The 26,471-nt window shown below is 29.9% G+C and overlaps 1 protein-coding gene across 6 annotated transcripts; it reads left to right on the top strand.

Moving 5' to 3' along the window:
* Window positions 1-1,097: 1,097 nt before the first annotated feature.
* Window positions 1,098-26,471, top strand: LOC122517604 (ras-related protein Rab-37-like). 6 transcript variants are annotated; one of them, XM_043636096.1, is made up of 8 exons: window positions 1,636-1,725; window positions 1,972-2,199; window positions 2,490-2,750; window positions 9,631-9,741; window positions 22,982-23,090; window positions 23,268-23,378; window positions 24,841-24,982; window positions 25,180-26,471. In XM_043636096.1, the coding sequence occupies exons 3-8, from the start codon at window positions 2,493-2,495 to the stop codon at window positions 25,295-25,297; spliced, it is 849 nt and encodes a 282-aa protein (XP_043492031.1). In that variant the 5' UTR covers window positions 1,636-1,725; window positions 1,972-2,199; window positions 2,490-2,492; the 3' UTR covers window positions 25,298-26,471. The 6 variants fall into 6 exon arrangements, with proteins under 6 accessions (XP_043492032.1, XP_043492031.1, XP_043492030.1 ...); XM_043636097.1 differs by lacking the exons at window positions 1,636-1,725; window positions 1,972-2,199 and adding an exon at window positions 1,098-1,428; XM_043636095.1 differs by lacking the exons at window positions 1,636-1,725; window positions 1,972-2,199; window positions 2,490-2,750 and adding exons at window positions 21,302-22,057; window positions 22,639-22,749 and having other exon boundaries at window positions 9,654-9,741.

Below are 26,471 nucleotides of genomic sequence, written 5' to 3'. Positions count from 1 at the left end.
TAAAAAAAAAAGAAAAAAGGTATCGAAAACGTATTCGATGGGTTGTTTTTAATCTTAAGCAATTTTGTTTTTTTTTTCCACTTCCTTTTTTCTGCTAAACAATTATTTCAGAACACTTTTATATGAATTGAAATATATTGGAATATATCGACGATAGGAAAAACCGTTTAGTAAGAAAGAAAGAGAGAGAGAGAGAGAAACTCGTCGATAAAAGTATCGGTCGATAAATCGATAAACAAATAAATATATACCATATGCATCCTCCAATTTAGTTTGACCAAGAAGAGACCTTTAGTGTATCGTTTTTCTTTTGAAATTCTTTCTCGGAGACCTACACGTCGACAGTAAACGTCACGAAAATCGATATAACTAGTTATTAACGATGAATTATTAAAAACCAACTTTACACACGAGAGGATTGTGATATTTTATCTGATTTTTTCCTGTTTTTTTTTTTCCTTTTATTATTCCGAAACAAGCTCGTTCGAGAGGCATGAGTTATAAATAAGGAGAAATGACAAACGAGGATGAAACGAACGATCAAATATTCAAACGATATCATACAAAAACAAAAAAAACAAACCATAGTAAATTCTGATTACTATAGATGAACATTCCAATTATATTCGATATCTAAATTAACGATAATAATTCTCTAATCTCACGATGTATCGTAAATTTCATAAATTGCGTTGCGAACCACAGTAGGGGTGGGGGGTACCGTCCATTCAAAAACTTTCCCTTTCTATTCCCATATCTATCAATCTACCATCTTCTATGTTTTTATTTGCGCAAGTTTGACCGATATCTGAAAGTTTTTGTCAAAACAGCCTGTTGAACACCGTCGATATTTTTTTTCTTACAACGTAACAGAACTTTGACGGTGTTGTGTTGTGTTTTTCTTTTTTCATAATAGAAGAAGAAGAAGAAAAATAAGAAGAAGAAGAAAATATTCTTGACATTAATTTGAAAGAACACATGTGCTTTTCTCTCTCTCTCTCTGTCTCTGTCTCTCTCTCTCTTTCTATCATCGATTTTTCCCTCTCAACTCCTCGCCCACATCCTTCGCCAACTTCTCCACCGACTCTCGGGTTAGTCGCAGTTGTGTTCTATGACGTCACGAGGAGCAGCCAATCGATCGTCGTCTACGTTCGTTCCTCTGAGGGAAACTCCATAAAGGTGGTGCAGCATTACCAAACCGATATAAGACATTATTTTGAATCATTAATCATACGTTATCTAACAATCAAGTTAAATTAAATAATGTTACAAATAAAAAATCACAAATATTAATGCACGTATGCAAATATGCATATTTATATGCATTTAATTGATGAAAATTCATCGTGGTGTCGTTTAAGATCGTGCAAAATTTGTTCAAGGTCAACTCGCGTGAAGACTATTATTTCTTAACCTAGAACAACGAAGGTGGGTATTTGAGAGAGGTGGTGATAAGAGTTAAGAGCGCGTGCTTCGTTCTTGGTGACATGTGCGCGCACGCGTTTCTCTCTCTCTCTCTCTCTCTCTCTATCTATGTTTCTCTCTCTCTTTCTCTCTTTATGACGCGTTTGGCCTCGTATGACGTAATCCAGAGCTGTTAGCGCAACGAAAAGACTAGTACGCCGTCGAGGATAACGCGAGAGTCGATGAATACTACTACGCTGGTTTCTCGCCCTAGTTTCTATTTTCTAAATCATTTTCTTTCCTATTTTTCTACGCGATTAGGTTTGTCAAACTTTATCCTCATCTTTTATTAAACATCTCGGTGCTAACGTTTATTATTATTATTAATTGGATCATTCTGATTGTTTTTGTTATCCGTGCGTTTTGTTTAAAACAAGCAACTCGGAATCATATTTCGTTCGAATAAAGTGTGTCGTTGTTTTTTGTTCGTGTGATTATCGTTTTATTAATGATCGTCGAATCAAGTGGCGAGAGTGATGGGGAATTTAGGAATGATTGTTTTTATAGGTTGATTCAAAATAATATCATTTTGGATAAATTTATTAATACGAATGAATGATCGTTTACGGTTTTCTGATGAGATTGATAATCCGAAAGGGTGAACGAACTGGGTTAAAACTTTATTGACTGTCAACCGGTAACTCTTTGATCGTGTTTAAGTCCTTATTATTATTATTATTGTTATTCTCATGCGTAACGAGTGCTGTTTATTTCAAATATCTACTCAAATTTGTGGTAAGTACCAAAATATTTCTGATGTTTTTCTCTATTCGGTTGTAAAAGAAAATTATTTTCATTTCACGCGAGCTGAAGTATGCGTTCGCGTTGAGATCGTTGTTGAAAGGGCGGATCTAGAGGGAGTTGAAGTTCCCTTGAATGTAACCTTCAATATGATAATTCTCTCGTTAAAATTTAGAATATGAAAGATCGATCAAAACAATTAGAATATAAGTGCACTATTCAATTGAGAATATTATTTTGAATTGGTGAGATACTATAATTAGTGAATTCATTGAAATGATTAGATTATGACCGGTGAAGAGTCGGTGAACGATAATGCATTCGACATGGATGTGAATGGATCTTCGAGAAAACTCACTCCTGTTGTTCCGGAACAACGAACAACTACAGCACCTTCACCTACCGGTTATCGAGACTACAAACCACCAGCCGAGGTTTTGAGCAATAACTATGGTACGACGTTTCACGGGAATAATGGCGGTTATGATAACGCTAGATCCAATTTTAAACGGGACCAAGAGAAGGAAGACGATTTTGCGCACAAGGTTTGTGTGTGTCTCTTTCTCTCTCTCTCTCACACTATGCATGTAAACATATTTTTACATATTACACTAATTTACAGTACTAGTTTACAGTCTGTTTATGGCAAAAATTGTAATATGTTATACAGATTTCTAATATTTTAAGTAGAATCTTTTAATCTCAGCAGCATTATTTTTTTAATGTTAACACATTAAAATAAGCAAATCATCGATTAATAAATACGCACAAACGATCAAAATTCTAAAACATATGTTATACAGATTTCAAATATTTTAAGTAGAATCTTTTTATCTCAGTAGCATTTTTTTTTAATGTTGACACATTAAAATAAGCAAATCATCGATTAATAAATACGCACAAACGATCAAAATTATTCTAAAACAAAATAACTCGAGCCTGAGCGCACATTTTTTGAGGTTAGATTTGACGGAAATAGGTTAGGAGCGAACGTTATCGATCATAAAATTCACGTAAACGGATGAAAAGTTCAATATTTTGTGAACTAGTGTTATTGCGAATAACAAATAGGAAAAGATGATGCAAAATTTGCATACCGTCTAGCAACGTTATTCACAACACTGTTTTAGGATGGTGATGAGAGAGGAGTGGGGGGGGGGAGTTTGAAGCGTTGCTAGGCGCATTTTAAAACGAAGAAAACAAAACGTCAGATATCAGACATGACGTCATTAGTTTAATAACTATACTATTTTTTTTTTCACCCCAACTTTTCCGATTTTTCCTCCTGTTTCCCCTTGGCTTCACCATGAACTGTCCGATCTAGAACATCAATCAATCCGTTTCCCTCACACCACTACTTAAGTTCACTAGTCACCACTTTAAGCGATTATCAAAGAGACAGACAAAAAGCTGTGCTGTTCATTAATCACAACGATGTTAAATAATGTTGTTCGTTTTTCTTTTCTCTTTCTATCTTATTAAAACAAACAAGTAATAGAAAGATTATCAGATTGAGAATAATTAATTACAAACAATCCAATTGAATTTATAAATGTTAAATTAAATAATAATCAAATATTTCTCTTGCCAATTCTAACCGCAATTCACTTTGTAAGAAATCTAAATTGAACAGAGTGTTTGTGTGTGTGTTTGTGTGTGTGTTTGTGTGTGTAGGTAATATTATAAGTTCAAAAATGAGATCCGAATATATTATCATTGCAAATAGATACGAACAATGTTTTTGTATTCATCGAAATATCTACCAGTCCATTATCGTATCATATTTTTTACGTTATAACTTTTTACGTTTACGTTTTAACTTTTTAAAGCCAAGTGTCGTGGAAAAGTTGTCGTTGAAAGTTAAACCAACTTTTCCTATTATATTTTTTGGACACAGTAATAACTAATTGAATTATATATAACATTTCTCTTTTGTTTTTTTCTTCTCATTCTCATATATTAAAATATGTTGACGAAATTGTTGACGAAGGGGAAAAAAAAACTAGGACACCTTGTATATATTTTCTATACATCAAAATGTTGTTTATCATATGACGATTAGAAAAAGTGGTTGACTCCAAATGATCGTACTGAACTAGTCAAAAGCTATCTGCAATGAATGTTGATATTTTTCACTCGACACGTACCTACGTACGTACGCGCACACACACAAACACAGACATACTCACACATAAATACTCTCGAAAGTAGTTCTCACTTTCACCTACGATATATAAAGTCGGTAACACGAATGAAGCCACCGTATTTGGTTGGTCATATATAACGCAAACCAAGAGTAGAAAACACGTTTGCCCATTAATAGTAATTACTTTGCCTTCCTAATTGTCCGGGGAGGTGGAGTGGGGTTAGGGGAAAGGGGTGAAAATGTTAAACGTAATTCACATTCATTTTCGTACCTTCTATTATGAAACGTTAACTTTTCTACGATTAAGCGTTAATCTTTATAATTCGAATATTTAATTAACAAATCGATTTTTGAGGTTAATTTTTCAGTTGATTATTTTAATAAGTTTGTAGAAAAAAATATCATTCTTTTAATAACTTCATATATTATTTTGTAAATTCATAATAAATAATAATAAAATAATAATAATAAAATTCATATATTATTTTGTAAATTTGTATAAAGAAAATTTTCATTTATATGTTTGTGCGTTCCAATTATGTTTAATTTCCAGTTTTTGTCGGGTTCCTCATTTGACTAGGATTAACACAAATTTCAAATTTGATGACAATTTCTCATAGCAAAAACATGGTAATTCTCATAAGTATACTAGAGAACGGAAGAGACAGATGTAATTAGGAAAAAGTATACTAAAATTATCATTTTTCTTCGTTTCATTTTGAAGATATTATACAAACTGTATAACATATTTAATCATATATAATCTAATTTATTTATATATATAATAACAGAATGTATATAATGTAAAATATTCGTGTATGTACATTTTGTAATTATATTGTTTCTAAGTATAATATATATTCACTAAACAATAACTTTTAACATATATATGTATACATATTAAATTAAAAATAAATTAAATAAAAATTAAATATAATAATTAATATAATAATAAATAAAAATACATTTTGTGTATATATAAATTATATTGTATCTAGGTATTATATATATTCACTAAACGTTAACTTTTAATATATATATATATATATATATATGTATACATATTAAATTAAAAATAAATTACATAAAAATTAAACATAATAATTAATATAATAATTAATAAAAATACATTTTATATATAATTATATTGTTTCTAAGTATAATATATATCCACTAAACAATAACTTTTAATATATATATATATATTAAATTAAAAATAAATTAAATACAAATTAAATATAATAATTATAATAATAATTAATAAAAAAATAATTAATTAAATTAAATATATATAAATAAATTTTTATATTATTGTGGATGACAAAAAAAGAATAAAATTGTTTTTCTTTTTACAAAAAAAAAAAGGGTACAGAAAATATGTGACTGTGTAGAAAGTTAGATAACGTTGCAAAGAATGAAGAAAATGTTTGGTTTACGTTTGAAGAGTTCTTTCCGACACCATGATGAAAGGTAATAAAGTTCTAGAATAGCATACATCGAGAGCGAGAGTAAGAGTGGGAAAGAGAAAAGGAGGGCACTGAACTAAGTTTCTCCGCCCCTAAACAAGCGTTGACTTATTTTCACGTTCTTTTTGGTTACGTTACTGCAACGATTTCAATTATTATTATTATTATTATATATATAATATTGTTTGTAATCCTTAATTTGTTGATAGTAAGAACCACAATTAGATTCGTCTAAAAATAAGAGTAATTTATTTAAACATAATAAATTAGATTAATAATTTTACAATATTTACGCGTGGTCAACTAACCTAAAAATAAGAGAATCAACAATTAAAAGTTCATGTTCCCGTTTCTCTATTAATCGATGCCAATCTTAATACGTTTTTAATTAAATTTAATTTACAAGATTTTCCTACTAAACTTCTAAAACGCTCTTTCCAGATTTTAAGACTGTCACTCCTGCAAGATTTAAACACCAACTGTCACTCCTGCTAGATTTAAACACCAACTGTCTCTCCCTTCCTATCTCTCTAATGTTTTTGTTTATCCGATGTATAGCGCCACATCCAAACACCTAATCACTCAATACACAGGCCCATGTATACAAAGCTTTCATATATACCAATGAAGATTTTTTTTTTATCAATCGATATTGCGAATGCACTTTGAGCTTATTTTTTTTTATTTTTTATTTTGCTTGCTTGCTTCTCTTTTATTTCTTTTTTTTTTAATCATCAAAGATAAGTGCAACGACTAGGCAGGAGGCGTTGCTTTGAAGCAGATTTTTTGGCAACGATGAACGAGTTTAGAAAAACAGAATGAAAAAAGAAGAAAATTGTTGGCCCTGTTATACCGATTTTATCGATTCCGATAATGAGCGTTCATGCGTGATAACCAATACAGCATGTCAAGCCGAAAATATAAAAAAAAAAGAAAAAGAAAATATCTCGGACGAAAGGGGAAGCTCGTAGATTTGATCGAAAATTTTTGTTCGACCTTGTACACGTGCGCGGGATGATAATCCGGAAAAATAAAAACAAAAAAGTTTGTCCAATATTTAAAAAAAAAAAATTAAGCGCGCTCAAGAAAGTAAAAATGATAATAATTATAATTAAATTCAAATTAAATTCAAATTAATAATAAATAAAATGAAAAAGAAAAATCTCGAAAGAAAATGGAAGCTCGTAGATTTGATCGAAATTTTTGTTCGACATTGTACACGTGCGCAGGATGATATCCGGAAAAATAAAAACAAAAATGTTTGTCCAAATAAAAAAAAAAAAACAAATAAATGCGCTCGAGAAAGTAAAAATTAGAATAATTATAATTAAATTAAGATTATATTAAAATTAATAATAAATAAAATGAAAAAGAAAAAATCTCGAAAGAAAATGGAAGCTCGTAGATTTGATCGAAAATTTTGTTCGACCTTGTACACGTGCGCGGGATGATAATCCGGAAAAATAAAAACAAAAAAGTTTGTCCAATATTTAAAAAAAAAAATTAAGCGCGCTCAAGAAAGTAAAAATGATAATAATTATAATTAAATTAAAATTAAATTCAAATTAATAATAAATAAAATGAAAAAGAAAAAATCTCGAAAGAAAATGGAAGCTCGTAGATTTGATCGAAAATTTTTGTTCGACATTGTACACGTGCGCAGGATGATATCCGGAAAAATAAAAACAAAAATGTTTGTCCAACATATAAAAAAGAAAAAACAAATAAATGCGCTCAAGAAAGTAAAAATTAAAATAATTATAATTAAATTAGAATTCAATTCAAATTAATAATAAATAAAATGAAAAAGAAAAAATCTCGAAAGAAAATGGAAGCTCGTAGATTTGATCGAAAATTTTTGTTCGACATTGTACACGTGCCCAGAATGATATTCGGAAAAATAAAAACAAAAAAGTTTGTCCAACATTTGTAAAAAAAACAAATAAATGCGCTCAAGAAAGTAAAAATTAGAATAATTATAATTAAATTAGAATTCAATTCAAATTAATAATAAATAAAATGAAAAAGAAAAAATCTCGAAAGAAAATGGAAGCTCGTAGATTTGATCGAAAATTTTTGTTCGACATTGTACACGTGCGCAGGATGATATCCGGAAAAATAAAAACAAAAATGTTTGTCTAACATTTGAAAAAAAAAATATTAAATGCGCTCAAGAAAGTAAAAATTAAATAATTATAATTAAATAAGAATTCAATTCAAATTAATAATAATAAAATGAAAAAGAAAAAATCTCGAAAAAAAATGGAAGCTCGTAGATTCGATAGAAAATTTTTGTTCGACATTGTACACGTGCGCAGGATGATATCCGGAAAAATAAAAACAAAAATGTTTGTCCAACATTTGAAAAAAAAATATTAAATGCGCTCAAGAAAGTAAAAATTAAAATAATATAATTAAATAAGAATTCAATTCAAATTAATAATAATAAAATGAAAAAGAAAAAATCTCGAAAAAAAATGGAAGCTCGTAGATTCGATAGAAAATTTTTGTTCGACATTGTACACGTGCGCAGGATGATATCCGGAAAAATAAAAACAAAAATGTTTGTCCCACACTTGAAAAAAAAATATTAAATGCGCTCAAGAAAGTAAAAATTAGAATAATTATAATTAAATCAAAATTAAATTCAAATTAATAAATTAAATATAATGAAAAAGAAAAAATCACGAACGAAAGGGGAAGCTCGTAGATTTGATCGAAAATTTTTGTTCGACATTGTACACGTGCGCAGGATGATATCCGGAAAAATAAAAACAAAAATGTTTGTCCAACATTTGAAAAAAAAAATATTAAATGCGCTCAAGAAAGTAAAAATTAAAATAATTATAATTAAATTAGAATTCAATTCAAATTAATAATAAATAAAATGAAAAAGAAAAAATCTCGAAAGAAAATGGAAGCTCGTAGATTTGATCAAAAATTTTTGTTCGACATTGTACACGTGCCCAGAATGATATTCGGAAAAATAAAAACAAAAATGTTTGTCCAACATTTGAAAAAAAAATATTAAATGCGCTCAAGAAAGAGAAAATTAAAATAATTATAATTAAATTAGAATTCAATTCAAATTAATAATAAATAAAATGAAAAAGAAAAAATCTCGAAAGAAAATGGAAGCTCGTAGATTTGATCGAAAATTTTTGTTCGACATTGTACACGTGCGCAGGATTATATCCGGAAAAATAAAAACAAAAAAGTTTGTCCATTATTTAAAAAAGAAAAAATAAATAAATGCGCTCGAGAAAGTAAAAATTAGAATAATTATAATTAAATTAAAATAAAATTCAAATTAATAATAAATAAAATGAAATAGAAAAAATCTCGAACGAAAGGGGAAGCTCGTAGATTTGATCGAAAATTTTTGTTCGACATTGTACACGTGCGCAGGATGATATCCGGAAAAATAATAACAAAATGTTTGTCCAACATATAAAAAAAAAAACAAATAAATGCGCTCAAGAAAGCAAAAATTAAAATAATTATAATTAAATTAGAATTCAATTCAAATTAATAATAATAAAATGAAAAAGAAAAATCTCGAACGAAAGGGGAAGCTCGTAGATTTGATCGAAAATTTTTGTTCGACATTGTACACGTGCCCAGAATGATATTCGGAAAAATAAAAACAAAAAGTTTGTCCAACATTTGTAAAAAAAAATATTAAATGCGCTCAAGAAAGTAAAAATTAAATAATTATAATTAAATTAAAATAAAATTCAAATTAATAATAAATAAAATGATAAAATAATTATAATAATTACTAAATTTTGATTGTTTTCTTATTAATTACAGACGATACTTCTTGGCGACAGCGGTGTAGGTAAAACATCGTTGCTTGTTCAATTTGATACAGGAAATTTTCAACCAGGAAACTTTGCTGCTACAGTTGGTATTGGCTTTACGGTATGTAATGTAAAACTTAACATTATTATTATTACATATACACACACGTGTACATCGAATTTGTTTACTTATTGCGAGCAACGGCGTCTTCTATATCAATTTTTCTATATAAATATTTATATAATATAATAATTTATATAATACATTTTCTATATAATTCTTCTATATAAATATATATATATAATCAGGTTTTTATTGCACAACTTACAAAGTTTTTTTACAATGTCTTATCATTCTATCACATATAATTATCTCACATTTTTGGCATGCTCTTAACACACCCCTCGTATACCACTAATTATCACCAATCTTAAAATTATACTATCTAAAAATGAAAATTACCCAGATCTCATTCGAGTTCGTCTTCGCCTTCCCTCCCATCCTCCTCTACCCTCCTCCTTTTACACAGCTCCTCTACTTCCCTGAAAAATTCACACATCCCAACCTGAATCTTACCGCCTAAAATGTTTATTAATTCCCCTCTTATAGCACCTTCCTCTACTCCAACCATCCACTCCTCTACTTCCTTCCTTCTCTTCTCGGAAACCAATTCCCTTCCTCCATCACAGATTATCAGATGCTCCAACGTCTCTACCTGCTCTCTGCATAACCTACATTTCCAGTCCTTTTCTCCTTTCTTTCCTGCCTTTCCTAAGTTGCCACATCTTTCCCTTGCCCAAACATCCTTACCCCCCCCTATTCCTTCTTCTGCCCAATACTTCCATGGCATTTCATCGCCTTCCATTAAATGTTTGTACAAACTATTGTATTCTGACTCCCTAATTTTGTCCTCTTCTTCCCTCAGGCTTCTCCTTTCAATTCGTCAAGTCCCGTTTTTATCTTCTCTCCTATCCTCCCCCCATCTCTTCTTTCCCTTCATCTCTATCAAGTCCCCGATACCCATTTCCCTCAACACACTGACCAAATTCTCCCCCCATTTTGAGGGATTCCCGTTCGTTATGGCTCTTATTTCCTTCTATATAAATATATATGTTTTAAATAAATAAATATATATATATATATATATATATGTTTTAATGCGTATTTAATATATATATATATATGTTTTAGTGTATAAATATATATATGAGCCGTTTATTTTGAAAAGAAAAAAAAAGATTCGAATGAGAAACAGATTTTTAATTTCAATTCAATATTTTCATTATCAAACTCATTTCATTCATTCGATTCATTTCAAACTCAATTCATTTCATTTCAATCGATATTTTTATTATCAAACATTTGAGCCGTTTATTTTGAAAGTGGCCTAACTCCATATAACCTTAAATTGAGATATTTAAAGGTTTGCGTTTCAATGCAATTAAAAATATACGTAAAGAATAACAATGAGTTATGTTGCTTAAGTGTATCTAAAGGTGTTCAATTTACAGTTCCTATTAAAATAATGGCAATTATTAAGTGAATAATATGCGTTTTCTTAGCAAGAATGGAGTTAGGCCACTTTCAAAATTAACAACCAGATTCGTTATAAAATTTGAAGGAACCGAAGTCCATTCAACATAATTTAAGATGCTTCAAATTGCGAAAAAACAATACTTATTTTATTTTACATATCTTTATAACACTTTAAAAACATAAATTATGCGATTGAAAATATTTTTTACAAACATAAATTACAAAACAATTTTCTACTCATCTACATTTTGTGTATGTGAAAGGGATTTAAATAAATCATGATGTTCCAGTGGTATATATCGTAATAAGTCAATTATGTCCTTAAATTTTGCGGTTGTAATTTGTCTTATATTTTTATACAGTGGTGTCAATACAATATTTTCGAACTTTCTTGGTCTACTCCGACGTGGTATTAAATTCAGGACTTTCAAATTTTCGTTCTCATTCATTGATGTCTTATAGAAAATCTTATTCATTTTTGACAAAACGCATCGAACATATTTTTAATCAGTTTATTGGTTCTCCGTTAGAATTCTTGACCCTTTTTTAAAAATTGCGTCTTCTAATAATTTTGTTGATACAAAATCTTCTTGTCTCATTTCATGTACAATAAAGTTATTACCTTTCCGACACTTTTTGATAATATTGTAATACTCTCGGGGGACAAACGGTAAATTATTTTTTTTAATGCCATTTTTACCACACCAAAATCTCTACTCCTAATGGAGTTAGGCCACTTTCACAATAAACGGTTCAGTGATTCAACTAACTCTGAAAACTTATGTGCCCAGAATTACCGTATTTACTCGGAATATAAAAATCTTAAATGTTTTATTGATAGATAATTTGAAGCTGTACATGTTACCGTGGGTAACCGAAAAAAAACGAAAAATGGAGTTAGGCCACTTTCAAAATAAACGGCTCATATATATGTTTTACATACCAGTACGTATACGTATGATAAAAATAGTTTGATAAATGATAAATTACTATTACGAGCTACCTACAATACAATGACTTACTTTAATATTCGAACAACATAATTTTTTTAAATATAATAATTATTAGAAATATTATTATTATTATTAGAATTCAATTAAACAATCTTTTACGTATTTTTTTTTCTACCAAATGGTACACTGTTTCTAATTTTCTACCTACAATACAATGATTTACTTTAATATTCGAACACACCATAATTTTTTAAATATAATAATTATTAGAAATATTATTATTATTATTAGAATTCAAAGAATCTTTTACGTATTCTTTTTTTTACCAAATGATACACCGTTTCTAATTTTCTACCTACAATACAATGACTTGCTTTAATATTCGAACAACATAATTTTTTTAAATATAATAATTATTAGAAGTATTATTATTATTATTAGAATTTAATTAAACAATCTTTTGCGTATTCTTTTTTTTACCAAATTGTACACCGTTTCTAATTTTCTACCTACAATACAATAACTTGCTTTAATATTCAAACACACCATGACTTTTTTAAATGTAATAATTATTAGAAATATTATTGTTATTAGAATTCAATTAAACAATCTTTTGCGTATTCTTTTTTTTACCAAATGGTACACCGTTCTCTAATTTTCAGAAAAACGTAATATAATTTAATAATAATAATAAATTATCTTATATTTTATTAATTATTTTAATTATATTATATTAATATTATATTAAAATATTATAAATTCATTTACGAAAAGAACACGTACAATCTGATATATATTCTAACGAAAAATAATATCAAAAATCTAAATGAAAAAAAAAATGATTATTTTTTTCTTTTTTCTTTTTCCAAATGAAAAAAAGAAGAATAAAATGTTACGCGAACGCGTATAAAATTTTTAATAATGATAAATATAATACATAGGATGAGATGATTGGTAGGAACATTATTCAAAAAAGAAGCTCGAATCTCGATGAAAAGATTCTTAAAAGCAGGTAGGTATCGTGTTTTGAACTTTTTGCTCGTACGTGTGCCAGCGGATTACGCGTTATTCTGGTCACGAACTTGTATCCTCTCCTCCCCCTCCTCCCTCCAACTCTCATCCCCATCCCCCTATAACCCTTTAAATCCTTTCTTCTTACGTTCTTTACTCAATTCTGTTTATTCGGTTCTTCGAGACGTTGTTTATACGCAACGCAATATTTCATGTTTTCGTGTATCATCAAATAAACGTAATGCATTGCACATAAGTTCTTCTTTATTCATGTATATATGTATTATCAAAACGAGAGAGTATTTCTTCCTTTCGAATTCGTCAATTTTCCACGGAATTCCCTATGGGACCAGAAGGGAGGATTCCCCGAACCCCCCGTTGTTTTTAGTTTTCGCAAAATACGAAATGTTTTACGTGTCCGTTTTATGATCCGACCGAAATCAGATATTTTATTCGATTTTTTTCTTTTTTTCTTAATAAAATCTCGTATAATGTCTTCTCAATGATTCAACGAGACGAGTATTCTTTTATATTTTTGTTTTGTTTTTATTTTAATTTAGAAAAAAGATCGCAACGATTGCAGCAATCCGATCTTAAACGTAGATTTCATACGATTCAATAATATCATAATACGTTAATTATAGTTAATTTATTTCTAATAATTAATTTCTCGATCCGTTGTTTTTAGTTTTCGCAAAATACGAAATCTTTGACGTGTCCGTTTTATGATCCGACCGAAATCAGATATTTTATTCGATTTTTTTCTTTTTTTCTTAATAAAATCTCGTATAATGTCTTCTCAATGATTCAACGAGAGTATTCTTTTATATTTTTGTTTTGTTTTTATTTTAATTTAGAAAAAAGATCGCAACGATTGCAGCAATCCGATCCTAAAAACGTAGATTTCATACGATTCAATAATATCATAATACGTTAATTATAGTTAATTTATTTCTAATAATTAATTCCCCGACCCGTTGTTTTTAGTTTTCGCAAAACACGAAATGTTTTACGTGTCCGTTTTATGATCCGACCGAAATCAGATATTTTATTCGATTTTTTACTTTTTTTCTTAATAAATCTCGTATAATGTTTTGTCAATGATCCAACGAGACGAGTATTCTTTTATATTTTGTTTTGTTTTTATTTTAATTTAGAAAAAGATCGATCGAGAAACGATCGCAACGATTGCAGCAATCCGATCTTAAAAACGTAGATTTCATACGATTCAATAATATCATAATACGTTAATTATAGTAAATTTATTTTCTAATAATTATACTTTTATATTCTTCTTCTTCTTCTTCATTCTTTAGTTTAGGCAAATTGCCTGTTTCGTAACGACGTTTTTTTGTCTATTGCACTGTTAAATTGTCGCACCATCGTTTTCGTGGGCGCCCCGTGCTTCTGCGGCCAACCGGTGACTTATCCCGTGCAATTCTGACAATTCTTCCGTTGTCCATTCTGTTGATATGTTCGTTCCATTCTTTTTTTCTTTTTAGTATCCATTCGTTAATGTTTTCCACTTTGCATGTTCTTCTTATATCTTCACTTCTCTCTCGATCCAGTAGTGTTTTTCCAGCTATTCTGCGGAGAACTCTCATTTCGGTTGTCTCTAGTAACTGTTTCGTTTTCGCCGTGTCTGGTCGAGTTTCTGCGGTATGTGACATAATAGGTCTTACCATTGCCTTGTAGATTCTTGCTTTGGTCTCTATGTCTCTATGTCTTCTATGTATACTTTTATATTATTATATAAAATTCATTTCTAATTATATTAATTTTATTCTCAATCGTAAAGATCTTTGTTAGATTGACAATCTGATTAATATATGTGCCCAATAATTATAAAAGTGGTCTAACCATAAATCATATATCTCTTAGGATTACATTTGAACACTTAAGATGATTTCTATATAATATTTAAATAACAAACACTATCTAACGGTTCATTTTTGACAATAATATATCGTCTGAAAATTACATTGAATTAATTTAGTTTAAAATAATGTGGTGTGAATAATAAACTAATTTTTTTTTTATTTAAACTTAGACCACTTTCATAATTATGAGCACATATATCAGCCAATTAAGTATGAAATCAAGCGAAGTTTAATCATACTTATCATACATAAAAATCTAATACAAAAACACACATGTATAGATAATAATTGTATGTGTGTGGGGGTGTGTATACGATGAAATATGTACGGGAGGATGAAAGGGAGGAGATGGGGGGGGTAGATCGATGACTGTATACGCAAAAGTGAATTTACATTTAAAAATACAATTTTACATTAAAAAATACATTTAAAAATACAATTTTACATTAAAAAAATACATTTAAAAATACAATTTTACATTAAAAAATACATTTAAAAATACAATTTTACATTAAAAAATACATTTAAAAATACAATTTTACATTAAAAAATTCATTTAAAAATACAATTTTACATTAAAAAATTCATTTAAAAATACAATATTACATTAAAAAATACATTTAAAAATACAATTTTACATTAAAAAATACATTGAAAACGGGGTTAAACGTTACAACTAACATCAGAGAATATTTGAACTTCTTATTTAAAAATCCTATTTAAATATATTTACCATACTAAAACAGTTTACCTTATACGATAATAATTTAACCTTCAAACAGATAAATTTGTATACACCGATCGTTTTTCCCAAAGGAAAGTTTTTTCCTCGTGGTTGTTACGTGGTGCCAGCTGAAAAAAACTGGCTGGCGGAAGTTTAAAACGAGATTGATATCGATGATATAGCACGTATGGTTTTTCCCGTTGTTATATGGATTGGTTTTTTTTAGTATTTTTTTCCCTTAGGGATTTTACCGTTCCAGCGAGGAAGGGGGTGGGGGTGGGGGTGGGGGTGGGGGTCATCGAAACCTGTTGCCAGGAGGTGATAAAAGGAAGACGAATGTATATAAATTGAAGTGTTAGAATGAGAAAAAAAAGGTAAAAGATGAAAAGGGACAGAGATAGGGAGCGATAGGGAGAGATAGGGAGCGATAGGGAGAGAGAATTACGCGCTGGCGCAAACGAAGAACTGGCGCGGATCATCATTTCACCATAGAAACGCTGAAAACCTCCTGGTAGCCACGAACATAACGTGGCTGAGAGTACAAACTCTCTCTCTTTCTCTCTCTTTCTCTTAATATTCGTCTACACGATTCGTAAAAGTGTGTTAGTGAATATTATCAACGTGTTTGTGCGCTAAAGTTTCCCTCCTCTTCATCCGCCTCTTCACGGGTTTCAGGTGGTACTCCACTAGGGGGTAGAAAACCCCTCGACAGTTCCAAAGCTTTCGTCGTTGTTGCAAGAAGAGACAAATCGTCAGAGTAAGAAACAAAACAAAAACAAAAATAATAGTGTTCGACACATCTTCTCGTATATTATTTCGAAACGGAAAATTATTATCGTTTTTTATTTTAATTTTTATTTAATATTTCGAATTTTTTCTTCGTTCGTGATAGTTTTCGTTTAAATAATTTCATAAATTTTAAATAAATGATAAAAATGTAATCGAGAAAATGATCATCCCGTTTCGTGCGATCTTTGATAATATTCGGTGAAGATAATAAACGCGTGTAAAATTGTCATCTTGAAAAACGTGACAGGAACGAACGAGGGAGATAAATAGATCGAGAAAAAAGAGAGAGAGAGAGAGAGAGAGAGAACATATCAAAACTAGAATAATGATACTCCAACTGCTACTGTTACGTTCGCAACGGATATTAATCTTGTGAAATAGGTACTACTGTAGACACTTTTATAAATATCTTTAAATGTGTTCTTTCATATATGTATGTATGTATGTAAGTATTTATGCATGATTGCATAATCATTTTTATCATTGTTAGACGACGTTATTCTCACCAACTTAATTTGTCACACTATTTTACATTCTTACATACATATACGTACATACACATGTATATAAGAATTAATGAATTTCACAAAATAACCTCAAAATTTACATACACGTATGAGCATCGTATATAAGACATCTAACGGGAATAATTATTGAAATATTATTAATTAATGCATCATAATCATTTTTATCATTGTTAGACGACGTTATTCTCACCGACTTAATTTGTCACACTATTTTACATTCTTACATACATATACATGTATATACGAATTAACGAATTTCACAAAATAACCTCAAAATATATGAGCATCGTATATAAGACATCTAACGGGAATAATTATTGAAATATTATTAATTAATGCATCGTTAAGATTAAAAAAGATATAAAATATTTTGTAATGTAAATTGAGAAGATAAATGATATAAAAAAATATATAATACCTAAAACAATGACACGTCTTGTCGGAAGCTGAGAAAAATGGCGACTGAGAAGGGAAGGGGTTAGTAAAGATTAAACTAATCGAAAGAACGATTACTCGATCGTTAAATGTTTCGTTTATACATACGTTACCCCTCGGGCGGTGCAAACAATCGATTATTATCGTTTTTATACTATTCAAAATCTCTTTGTCGAGAATTTGTAAACACGCGTTAACCTTCGTGTACGTTCGGTAATTGTCGGGTGTTTTCGTAGCTGTTTTTTCGTATTTTACTGTTAGTTTCTTTCGAACAACGGAAGATGTAACAACAATATTAGGAAAGTGTCGAATTTATTTCGCGTATGCGTGTACGTGTTTTATTGCAATGCAAATGATATGCATGTGTGTATATTACTGGTGAGTGATATATCAGCGTTAAATTGTATAATTCAATTCAATGAAAAATATCTAGTAGTTTCAAAAAAAATAACAAAGTTATATGTATATTTGAATTCAAAATAATCACGAATAATAAAGTATGAAATTGAAATTTGATCCACATTTAAAGTATGCTTTTCTTTCTACAAAACAATTCTCGTAATTATTATCTCTTCTATGTGTACTTTGAAAACCAATATTTTCTTAGTCGTGATGTTCTATCGGATTTAATCTAACGATCAAATTTCAATTTCATACTTTAATTATTCGTCTCTTGTAAATTCATATATTGTCTAGTTGAAGTATGTTATTCTACTTTTGTTTATATTTAAACGGATCAGTATAATTATTTTAGGATAGATCTAATCATTTCACGTTCAATTAACGAATTTCACGTTTTAACGCTACATGTATATTATAATAATAATAATAATATGCATAGATACACTCACACGTACGTTGTATTCAATACGCTTTATAATTTACGTCGATTTTATTTTTCAATACGCGACGTTTGTATTAGTAATAACGTATCCAAAATGGTTGTATTACTTTTTCTTGAATTCGTTAAAAATTCAATATGATGCCTCGCAACAAAAAAAAGATGTGACGCAAGAAAATAAATGTATTACTTTCCGATTGGTCGATGTTAAAAAATTGGGGGGACCGAAAAGTTCAGCCGAAAAGATGGCGGTCGTGCTCTCGTATATCGCATATTTATATCTTATTATTAGTTTTCTTTGATCTCCGTGCATTTTATCGGATATAAAGAAACGCAAGTCGCAAATATTTATCGAATATACGATTTCATCCATCCATCCCCTCGGCCCCCTCCCCTCCCCGCTTGCTAATTTTTCTTCTCGAATCTCCCGCTGCGAAGACGGACTCTCTGTCGGCAAACATTCGAGGTTAAGGCAACATTCGAAAAAGGTTGATATCAAACGTGCGCGCGCATCTTCGACTCGTTTCATTTCTCTTTCCTTTTTTTTTCTCCTTCTATTTTTCTTTTTCCCAAAGTATTGACCACTTTTTCTCTATACGAGAGACTCAATTTAACGAAATCAAATCAAAAAATAATTGTAACCTTTACGTTTATATTATTTTGTATATCTCGTGCTCTGATTTTTCTAACGAAGTTAATTTCACTTTTGATTGCACGTATATTTTTTTTTATTTTATTTTATTTTTACGACGTTCTCGAACAAAAAAGAATCTATCTTCGGAGGAACTTATAAAAGCGATGAGTTAATTTTACCGGTGAAGAATGCTCGAGAAGAGTCTCGTTAGAACTCGAGAAAACTGAAGGAGGAACGTATATGAAAGTCTTGGGGCGGGGAGGGAGGGAGGGGGAGGGGGAAGAAAAAAGCGAGAGATGAAAAAATACGATATAATGGAGTGGCCAAAAAAAATAAAAGAAAAAAAAAAAAGAGAAGATTTCTCCTCGTCGATAAGTTTACCCTCGTATTTTTTTCCTCATTGGAAATCATTTCTCCGAATCGTTATCCGAAAAAAAAAACTACCATCACTTTCGTTCTTCCACAACCGTGATTTCCTTTCTATTCGATTCGAGAAGAGAAATAAAAAAAAATTATTTTCATTTTCTCGTCTCCTTCGTATTTCTAATTTTTCTATTTTGTTTTTCCTCTCTCTTTTTTTTTTTTTTTTTTTTTTTAACGAGACGAACATCAATTCGTTTTAATTGCAACACGAAAAAATTTGTATTTTCTAATTTATCGAGACGCTAATGGCGAAACAATTGAAAATAATTACTTAGAAAATAATAGTTTCGTGAGAGTGTCTTGAGTTATGGAAAGTATTTATTTAGACTGGACTACGGAGTCGATTCTATTTAAAGCAACACGCGCGAGCACACCGAAGATACGTAACACTTGTTCAAACGCATCTCGAAATTCTCGGTCGCGATAAATAAACGCGATAGAGGAGTTGTTCCATTTGATAAAATTGTTCTACTGGACGCGTAGTTATCCTACGATATGGAATAAATATATATGTTTTTTCGTGTCAATGCATACGTATATGCATACGCATATATAATAAATAATTAACTTTTGTACATCGAACCTCGTGACGGTAAGTTTAGTGAAGTGTGTAGCGTGCTCGACTATAAAGAATCTCTTTGAGTCTCTTTCAGTTCCAGCTCAGGTTCGAATCCCGCTTGTTTTTGCGGTTAATAGTGACATCTATCCCTACATCGGTAACCAATTGTCAAGTTTTAATTTAAATGAACCTAACATATTTTCCCACACACACACATCGTTTTTAATCTCAATAAATATTAAATTAAGTATATAATTTTATTCTCAACTATAATAATACCCCCCCCCTACGTAAAAAGAAAAGTTTTAATAAATTATATTTAGATTGTGTTTCCTATCATCTCTCTATCGATTTTTCACTCAATGCTATGATCTTCAAATAGGTTTCTGAGATTCTGACGATTGAATCTCTTCCAATTTAGGGAATCTCGGACAAGTCGTTAAGAAAAACTTTCTCGAGTCTTATGAAAAAATTTGATTGAGAGATTATTTAATATTATTATATAATATTTCTTACACCCAATAAGAGGTACCCCTTAAAGTATTTTGGTTTTTATAGAAAAGAAAAGCCCACAATTAAGTGAAATAATAATTAACGAGTAGAAAATTTAATTGCAATTCGTGCGTGTGTGAGTTCTACTATCGTGAAAGAAAATGAAAAAGAAAAATTATTGAAAGTATTATTTATATCCGTCCAGTTATGTTCGTGCAATTAACTGTTAGTAACTTCTTTGAATCTGCACGTATCAAAGTGTGCCTGAAAATAATTGCTTATTGTTAGATGGGTCATACCTAATCTACTTTCATTTGATTTGATTTCATTCATTCATGCGTGCCGCATCGTATTGCATACATTCTGCTGTTTGGTATAGTATTGTGAATGGCGCCACCAATCGGGTAACCCTCGTAACCATATTATTAAACTCTTTCGGGTTCTTTCGAACGACAGGTGTAACATAAATGGGCCCAAAGTATTATAATAAGCTGGGTTGACTCAACTTGATGTTTCAAGTCGATCCAATTTATTGTCGATCGAACTCTGAAATTTCTTTTCGTAAAAGCTTCGTATTTTATCCGATCTCATCTACAAATAAACATAACAATAAGAATACCCGATATTATTTAGCATAATATTTGATTCAAATATTTATAAGGGTAACTTAACAATTAAAGAACCGTTTGATTAAAAATGAAAAACCGATTGAGAAATGATCTTACAATTTGGGACGAAATAAGTAACAAATAAAATAAAAGTTTATTAAATAAAGATATATTTATTTTAATATGTGTACGATGTTGAAATGGCCAAAAATCTGATGGCTTTGGTATCTTCGAAGGAACTTTCACTTGTTCGGCCTTTGTCTGTTAGGAAATCGCAGTTTGTAGTAAAAGGAGCGAGAGGAAGGGAAGGAAGAGGAGAGGAAGAAAAGGAGAAGAAGAAGGAGAAGGAGAAGAAGAAGAAGAAGAAACGCGAGGAGAGAAATACGAAGAAGCTCGTTCTCGGTGGAACGGGTCCCGAGTACGTCTGGAGTTCAGTGACCTTTGGGGCCGTGTGGCAGGAGGTACAAAGAGAGCGAACAGAAGAAGGAGAAGAAGAAGAAGAAGGAAAAGGAAGAAGGAGAAGGAGAGGGGAGGAAAGGAAAGGAAAGTCAAAGAGAAGTAAGAAAGAGTAAAGCAAGGGCACGAGACGACAACGACAACAACGACGACGACGACGACGATCAAGACGATCGAGAAGAGTAAGGAAGAGGACAAGGAGGACGTGGAGGACGTGGAGGACGACAACGGCGAGGAGTGGCTGAGAAGAAGAAGAGCAAATTGGTGCTCCCGGTAACAGGGGTCCATGAATACCGTGGAGGAAAGCGTGCGTAGCGTGACAAAACGTAACAAGCTGGGCTCGCGTTGCGGCACGAGCAGCGGCGAGCCGACCGATTGGAGCAGCTCAACTACTCCCACCAGTAGTACATGGGACCCAGACCAGGTGGTCCCCACCGCCGGCACGCCGAGATTCTCCTCCGCCTCTCTCAGGACCCAGGATCCGTTGGGCCCGCCGAGCCGCCGCTTTGACAACCGAGTCGAGGCCGCTCGGCAAGCCACACCCGATCAAGTCGATTTCTTCTTCAAGGTCCTCCCTTCTTATTATTATTTATTTATTTCTATTCTATTTCGTGTCACGCTTAAATATCTCTTAGTGTCATTAATTCAATTCAAGTCGAGAAAATCATTTTCGATATATGTATCTCGAATATTTTCCAAGAATATCATTTTATTCGAAGATAATCATGATTTTGGTAATGATTTCCGGACAAAATTAAACTTTCCTTTTTTTCGTCTTATCCCTCTCTGTTGTTCAATTATTCTTAATCGTGGTTGTGTATTATATAGGGATTATTGTATTTTTTTTTTTATTTTATTTGCATTCATTTGATGATTGTAGAGGTAACCTTAGATAAAGAATTACAAAATTGGTTCAATGAATACTTTTTTACTGAATACTTTTTTTTAGAAATCCCTATAAGATATCGTTAAAAATGATTAAAATTAATATCAGTTGGAGTTTGTTTGTTCAGCATTGTATACTTTGCAAGATTTTGATAAAAAAAAGTATGTCTCTCGTTATTACTTATCTTTTCATCGAGATAAATCATTACTCTAATCTTCCTTCCTCATATCTTATTTTATCCTATCACCTTCATATAACTTCAGGTTATGCTATTGGGTGACAGCGGAGTCGGGAAGACCTGCCTACTTACTCGATTTCGCGATGGTCGTTTCTTATTTGGAAACTACATAACTACAGTCGGCATTGATTTCAGGGTGAGAAGTAGATTTCATTTTGTTTATTTTCAAACAAATCATCGATACTTTTTCTATTTCAATCTAAACAGGATCTTTCAAATCGAATAGGAAAATGTGATCTTCGTCGTCGCGTCGCGTAGCGTAACGTTGCTCGCATAATAAACAAAACGAATGAAATGTGTAAAACAATAATAATAATATTATGAAATTCGTATAACTAACGAGAAAGAATTATTATTTTCTATTTCAGAACAAAATCGTAACTGTCGACGAGACGAGAGTGAAATTGCAAATTTGGGATACCGCCGGTCAGGAAAGATTTCGTAGCGTGACTCATGCTTATTACAGGGATGCTCATGGTATTATCACGGATTTCGATTGTTATTCTTGTTGTTTCCTTTTGAAATTCTAATCTTCTTCTATTTTTCTTTCTTTTTTTTTTTTTTTAGAGTAATACGTATAAAAGTAAACGAAAGATTTTTCCTAACCGACAAAAAAGACGATAAACGTAGCGTATATTTATAAATGTTTTTCAGCTCTTCTATTGCTGTACGACGTAACGAACAAGACGAGCTTTGATAACATCAGGGCCTGGCTCAGCGAGATCCGGGAACATGCCAACGAGGATGTCGTTATCATGCTGCTTGGTAATTCTTTATGATTATTATTATTATTATTATCAATATCATTATTATTATTATTATTTCTGTATTATTATTTTTATTATTTATTAAGATTTGAATTTCGTTAAAAAAAAGATAAATCAGAGTTCATAGTTGTTACAGTGCTGTAAATATTTTTTATACAGGTAACAAATCGTGATGATGATTATTATTATTATTATCATTATTATTATTATATTATTTCTGTATTATTATTTTTATTATTTATTAAGATTTGAATTTCATTAAAAAAAAAGATAAATCAGAGTTCATAGTTATTACAGTGCTGTAAATATTTTTTATGCAGGTAACAAATCGTGATGATGATTATTATTATTATTATCATTATTATTATTATTATTATTTCTGTATTATTATTTTTATTATTATTAAGATTTGAATTTCATTAAAAAAAAAAAGATAAATCAGAGTTCATAGTTGTTACAGTGCTGTAAATATTGTTTATGCAGGTAACAAATCGTGATGATGATTATTATTATTATCATCATCAATATTATTATTATTATTATTATTATTACTGTATTATTATTTTTATTATTATATATTAAGATTTGAATTTCATTAAAAAAAAGATAAATTAGAGTTCATAGTTATTACAGTGCTGTAAATATTTTTTATATGCAGGTAACAAATCGTGATGATGATTATTATTATCATCATCAATATTATTATTATTATTATTATTACTGTATTATTATTTTTTATTATTATATATTAAGATTGAATTTCATTAAAAAAAAAGATAAATCAGAGTTCATAGTTATTACAGTGCTGTAAATATTTTTTATACAGGTAACAAATCGTGATGATGATTATTATTATTATTATCACCATTATTATTATTATTATTATATCTGTATTATTATTTTTATTATTTATTAAGATTTTAATTTCATCAAGAAAAAGATAATTCAGAGTTCATAGTTATTACAGTGCTGTAAATATTTTTTATGCAGGTAACAAATCGTGATGATGATTATTATTATTATTACTGTATTATTATTTTTATTATTATTATTTATTAAGATTTGAATTTCATTAAAAAAAAGATAAATCAGAGTTCATAGTTGTTACAGTGCTGTAAATATTTTTTATGCAGGTAACAAATCGTGATGATGATGATTATTATTATTATTATCATTATTATTATTATTATTATTATTACTGTATTATTATTTTTATTTTTATTATTATTATTTATTAAGATTAGAATTTCATTAAAAAAAAAGATAAATCAGAGTTCATAGTTATTACAGTGCTGTAAATATTTTTTATGCAGATAACAAGTCGTGATGATTATTATTATTATTATTACTGTATTATTATTTTTATTATGATTATTTATTAAGATTTGAATTTCATTAAAAAAAAAAGATAAATCAGAGTTCATAGTTGTTACAGTGCTGTAAATATTTTTTATATGCAGGTAACAAATCGGATTGCGGACAGGAACGAGTGGTCAAGAAGGAAGACGGCGAGAGATTGGCGCAAGAGTACAAAGTTCCTTTCATGGAAACCTCCGCCAAAACCGGACTCAACGTTGAATTGGCATTTCTCGCAGTAGCCAGGTATATAATATCAACTACATTCTTATAGAAGAAAATGATTAAATAATTAAAATCGATATAAAGATAAATTCTTAAGTGTTTTTTTTTTTTTTTTTTTCTTAATCGCATAATTAACGATTCATTCTAATCTATAAAATAATCGATCAGAAATGTTGAGTAATACGTGATATTAAGATGTGTTTCTATTGAATTTTTAGGGAATTGAAGGCTAGAAAAAGCAGCGACCCGGACGATACGAAATTCAACGTGCAAGATTACGTGCGTCAACAATCGAAAAGAAATTCTTGTTTCAATTCTAATTGTTTGACAACCTGAACTTCTTAATTGCTGCGCTATTATTATAGTCCCTCGCTCGTAAATCCTTTTAATCATTTGGATTGGCGGAACGATGGAATGAGAACCGGAACTGGTTGGCCGTCGAATAGCGATGCATTATCTTTATTTCGTTCGAACGTGATAGGATTTTTTTCAGGGATATAAACAAGTATTGAGACTTTTCTTTTTTTTTTATATCGTTTTTTCATTATTTCGTGAATTTAAAGAAACGAACGGACAAAAAAGAGAAAAAAGAAACAAAAAAACATAAAATAAAAATTACGATGAATTTTTCATCGGACGAGAAAAAATTCGTAGCTTTCAGAATTAAAAATGTAGAATTAGAGATCGCACAAGCAAAATCATTATAATGCCGTGTTTTAAATCAAGCTTTGTTTTTTTTTTCCTTCCTTCCAAAAGAGATAAGAAATAAAAAATAAATTCACGAAAGATCTCGACTTTGGCACAATTTCTCGACAAAATTGTGATATAGGAAAATATGTTCGTTAATCGTACAAAATATTAAGAAAAAAAAAAAGAAAAATTAATAAAATGCGAAGAACGAATTGTATTGATTTCGATTCTCTCGAGGATAATTTGATATTTACGAAGACGTTAAATGCTAGTACAAAAATTTGTAGAAATGATCTACAATTTTGAGGTGTCTCGTACGTTGACAACACGAATTTACTAGAAACGCATAGAACGTAGTATACTTTTGAAAATGTTTCGATGCATTTATGGTCCAAGTAGTTGACAGAACAATTAACGAGCTTGATATCTCATTTGTTAATAATGAATTTTTGATACCACACTGAAATGCGATTTTTTCGAATCCTGTCAATTTTGAATAATCCACGTTTTGCTGAAAACAATTAGAATAGTTTACGATAGTTAAATGATTTTTTGAAATACACGTTTTTTAACGAGCCAAACGCACGAATAATTTCATCAATATCATCTTTACTAATTTCATGATAAATTCATCGTCGTATATAATAATATTTACGAGAATTACGATATTCTGTTATATCTGGACAAAAAGAAATATGTGCATCATATTATTTATAAGATAAAAAATATAAATTGTAAGTATACGAGGTGTATGTTCAATGTGTAAAAAGGATAAAAAAAAAAAGAAAACGGTGTATGATAATAAAGAATATTCGAAGAA

This window comes from Polistes fuscatus, unplaced genomic scaffold, assembly GCF_010416935.1.
Source record: "Polistes fuscatus isolate 324 unplaced genomic scaffold, CU_Pfus_HIC Scaffold21, whole genome shotgun sequence".
Classification (NCBI taxonomy): Eukaryota; Metazoa; Arthropoda; class Insecta; order Hymenoptera; family Vespidae; genus Polistes; species Polistes fuscatus.
This window is presented reverse-complemented; position numbering and strand designations above follow the sequence as displayed.

Bases quoted from the DNA above. Each gene is read 5' to 3' on its own strand.
- LOC122517604 (XM_043636095.1), top strand. From the start codon at position 21,776: ATGAATACCGTGGAGGAAAGCGTGCGTAGCGTGACAAAACGTAACAAG. The intron at 23,379-24,840 runs GTAATTCTTTAT...TTTTATATGCAG, and splicing joins TGTCGTTATCATGCTGCTTG to GTAACAAATCGGATTGCGGA. The intron at 24,983-25,179 runs GTATATAATATC...TTGAATTTTTAG, and splicing joins GCATTTCTCGCAGTAGCCAG to GGAATTGAAGGCTAGAAAAA.